At 43.9% G+C, this 4,299-nt stretch overlaps 1 protein-coding gene across 1 annotated transcript; it reads left to right on the top strand.

Moving 5' to 3' along the window:
- The first annotated feature begins 506 nt into the window (after nucleotides 1–506).
- tmem74 (transmembrane protein 74) lies at nucleotides 507–4,077 on the top strand. The gene is made up of 2 exons (XM_006794845.3): nucleotides 507–652; nucleotides 1,295–4,077. The coding sequence occupies exon 2, from the start codon at nucleotides 1,362–1,364 to the stop codon at nucleotides 2,205–2,207; it is 846 nt and encodes a 281-aa protein (XP_006794908.2). The 5' UTR covers nucleotides 507–652; nucleotides 1,295–1,361; the 3' UTR covers nucleotides 2,208–4,077.
- The last annotated feature ends 222 nt before the right edge of the window (nucleotides 4,078–4,299 follow it).

Raw genomic sequence — 4,299 nt, 5'->3', positions numbered from 1 at the left:
CATCACAGCAAAGGCTATTTCCAAAGACAGCAGCTCCCCTCAGCAGAACAACAACAAGAAGCCCTGAGTACTGACCCAGTGCCCTGACCTATCCCAGTAAGCCGAGGAGTCCCCACTGCAAACTAACGTAATTCCCTTATCTCTACTGCAATAGCATCTCTGTATGAAATGTGTCTGTGGGGGTTTAACATTGGCTTCATAGAGACCTTAGGAATCTTTCCTAAACTCCTAATTTCACCAAGAGACTTTTTTTTTTTCAATTTGTTGATGGCATTTGAGCTTATACGGTATTTACGATATTTCCCAGTATAGTGCGCTGGAGCTTTACAACTATTAACTGGCATTTCGGTGCCATTTATAAGGATTCCCCTCGGCCCTTCAAGTCTTGGTTTCTGTTGACGGACAGCGATCGCAATCGACTCACAGATAGCAGCGCTCCTTTCAGCGCCACATCGTGGGCGTCGCAGGCTGTGTGTGTGTGGGAGGGACTAAGGGGAGAGCTCCCCTCAGTGCAGCCGGTCTGCCAAAGCACTGAGCAAGCTCAGAATATATTCAAAGCATATCTACCGATAAGGCTTTTTTTGTCTGCCTCCGTTGTGTGGTATCATCCGCTGTGACGGAGAGAAGTCGGAAGGGATGCTTAAGTAACGCGGTGAGTTTATTTCTGTTTATTAATGCAGCTTGAGGAGGATTGAGGGTTTTTGTGTGTGTGTGTTTTTTTTAGTCAGGGATTAGAAAAAATATGCATCGCTGGTCCAACCCTTATGCAGAGGAGCATCTCATAGCTTACGCTGAATCCAAATTAAGTGTGCAGGACGATTAGGGTATATCTTAGTGGTGCTTTTATTTAAAGCTACTGATGCTTTTTTACTGGAAGTATATGCACTCGGGTTGATAGTGGTTATGAATCTCTCTGCTTGCAGGGATTAGTTATAGCTCAGTTTCACAAAGGTGTTTATTGATCAAGCACTGTATATTTTAAAACAGAATTAAAATAGATAGCGTAATCTCGATTTGTACGTTTTGTTTACCTAATTGGATTAAGAGTCATTTGGCTAATCACTGGCATATAAGCGCCTTTTAAGGTCCATTCTTAAACCATGTCATCAACTTTAAAGTGGTCTTTTCGTCAGCATTACTCTATTTTAACTATACGTGGATTCTTCATTTTACGCACAAGTTTTAGCGCATTCGTGAATTATGACATACGAGAAAAATAAGAATGTTATCTACAATGACAGGAATCCCATTTATAAGCACCGTTAAACTTAGACGTGGTGTGTGTTCTTATTAGGGATGCTGTGGAGTGAAAACATCGTGGGAGGAAGGCTCAGAGTGAACCAGCGGGTGGTGAGACACAAATGGCTTCCCCAGAGCTGCTTCCCGCAAAGGAGGGAGGAAAACAGCCCGACATTTCCGACGCCCTTGACCGCGTTTCGGCCAAGCTGCATGCCCGCAAGTCGAGTGGATCAACAGGAGGAGCGATCCCGGGGGAGGGCGCCTGTAACCCGGTCCGCAGCTGCCATGGCCGGTGTCTTTCAACACCAAGGACAGCGCAGCGCAAGGCGGGCGCGGAGATTAAACTTGGTCACCTCGGTGAGGAAAAAATTCGAGTTTGTTGCGACGAGGAATTAGAGACATCTTTCACCTATATCGACGAGAATGTCAACCTGCGACTGGCCAGCCCGGAGTCTAGTTGCAAAAGTACTCACAGAGCCGTGCGCAACGGCGAGCCCTGCTCCGAGACTCTCCCCGAGTTTTCTTTTATGTCCGAGGATGATCTCTCCTTCGGGGAGGGCTCCGGGAATTCTATAGACTACGGCTTTATCAGTGCAGTCACGTTCCTGGTTACCGGGATCTCGTTGGTGATCATCTCCTACGCTGTGCCCAGGGATGTGGTGGTGAACCGCGATAGCGTGTCGGCGAGAGAGATGGAGAAGCTGGAGATGGAAAGCGCCCGGATAGGTGCCCACCTGGATCGCTGCGTCATCGCGGGACTCTGCTTGCTCACGCTGGGCGGCGTGGTGCTCTCCACGCTGCTGATGATCTCCATGTGGAAGGGAGAGATGTATAGAAGAAAGGTCATCGCTTATTCCAAGCGTTCGGCCAAACTATACGGCTCGATCAACCTGAAAACTAGATCCAGTCCCAGCCACTCATCCGGGCAGTATTCCTTAGAAGATGAAGTGGAGGAAACTATTACCTAAGCTGCTGCTCTGCATATAAAATAATTGTGATTAACTGGGAAATAATACCATTCACATTGTCATTCTCTAACATATACTGTACTTATACATTCAAACTGTAAGTTTGCAATATTTTTATCTCATACTGTAGCAACAGATCAAGCCTCCAGTTACATTTCCACGTGGCAAAAAGAATGAACAAGAAAAGCATCCAAAGCAAAGTTATCACCAGAAATCTATTGTTTGGAATTATTCCCAAATGACCTTTTTATGACTAAACTATTAGGGAAAAAAAGTGCAGGGAGAACATTAAGAGCTTTGTGCCACAAACATTGTATTATTTATTTTTTGGCTCAAGATAAAATCCCTGAGAGCTTCCATTTATTACTAAGGTTATTCATATTTAATGCAAACACCAAAATTGCACATAGGCACATTTCAGGAAGTAGGGGGATGCTTGTGTCCCCAGAGCAGGAAAGTGGGAGTAAGACGAGATATATAGTTGTCCCTGTCTACTGCCACATGGGCAAATAGGCTCAGGCCACATGGTAATATCCAGTGACAGTCCCTCTCTGGTGCAGTGCTGAGGTAAGCCAGTAAGGCTGGCTTCATGCATCTAAGCCAAAGCTGCACATTGATTTGATAGTTATGACAAATTCGACTGCAGTTGACAGCCATCACATCCACTCTGCACCTTCCTCTGCTCTCTGTTGATCTGCCCTGCTCCTCTTTCTCAGCTTCTTGCCTCACCTTCTCTCTGCCACAGCAGATTTCCCCTCCCCCTGCAGACCTTCAGCATATTTTAGACTTACACGCCTGCGGGAGGGGTCCCAAAAGACCACAACCCAAGTGCCTGTTACGTTTCAAGGTTGAACAAGCCTGTGCTTACCAGTCTCTTTCCATCTTCTTCTACCTGAGGATGGACTTAAGAACAGCTAATCACAGATGAAAGCGCTGCCGTATTTCCCAAACGGAAAGCTGTCACTACTTCAAAGAGCTAATTACCTCTCTTAAGTGATGTCTCACTCTTTTTTAAAAGGTTATGTTTGATGTTATCGCACTGATTTGCTGGGTAAAAAAAAGAGAGAGAGAAAAGAAATGCAGGTGAGCACATAGAGCTTAGGAAAAGAGGTTTATCCTGTGCCGACTTGCTAAAAATGTTAATGCTCTAGTGACCTGACAAGGTGAAGACCAGCTTCTGTCTCTTGGTTAAGGAGGAATTCTAGGCTTAGTCTGAGTTAAAAGAACCTTATGTTTCTCCTTGATGGTTATTATAGCAGGCTGAAAAAAAAAACGATAAAAAAAATCTCACACAATTGTCTTTAAAAAAAAAAGACATTTTTTGCACACTTTAAAGCTCATAAATCATGCATGAAGCGCTAATTCTTATTTGCATATATTCTTAAGAACAGCCAAATGTTGCATTCTGCAAGACGAGTTCAAGTGACTCTTACTGTTACCTTAGTTTCTTGTCCTTTCTTTTCTCGGGCTGTGTGACCCTATTTCAAGGCTTGCATTCAAAACGACATGAGTCAGCCTCTATTAATGAGATGCGGAGGCTTATTACTCGATGGTAAACAGCTCGGGGCTGTTGCTGTGCTTTTGTTCAGTTGCATTGCTTCTATATACTGTCAGAGCATATACATGCATTCTGAATGACAGTCAGTTGATGGAAGATGGGAGATGATGGAAAAATGGCCTGAGATGGTAAGATTAAGCAGAAGACATTTATGTATGAGCCCGGATTTTGTCAACAATGGACTAATGCAAGTTTTTGTTATTAGAGCATTTAATTTCCTGTGTGTACATCCCTGAAGAGCAACCATTACATTTCAAAATTGCAATAAAACACTAAATGCAGACATTTCCAGGAAAGGTAATAAAAATTAATGATCCAAATAAGGCAAATTGTCCTGTTCTCTTCATAGGAGCTGTAAATCTTAATCATATTTCAATGAGAGGGCTTTCCTGGTCTCGTTGGCTGAGGAGGTGAAGTGCAACATCCAAGTTGGGTTGCCAGATTCTCATTTCTTCCCACTTCCTCTTTCTTTCACACTCCCCAGTAATTCCACATAAAATTAAATCTGTTCATCACTGATAGGTCAACACCAAC

The sequence above is a fragment of the Neolamprologus brichardi genome, chromosome 11 (genome assembly GCF_056152115.1).
Source record: "Neolamprologus brichardi isolate AB-2024 chromosome 11, ASM5615211v1, whole genome shotgun sequence".
In the NCBI taxonomy this organism is placed as follows: domain Eukaryota; kingdom Metazoa; phylum Chordata; class Actinopteri; order Cichliformes; family Cichlidae; genus Neolamprologus; species Neolamprologus brichardi.
Note: the sequence above shows the minus strand (reverse complement) of the source record. Positions and strands in the feature narration are given on the sequence as shown.

Excerpts from the sequence above, each read along its gene's own strand:
- tmem74 (XM_006794845.3), top strand. The coding sequence starts at position 1,362 with ATGGCTTCCCCAGAGCTGCTTCCCGCAAAGGAGGGAGGAAAACAGCCC.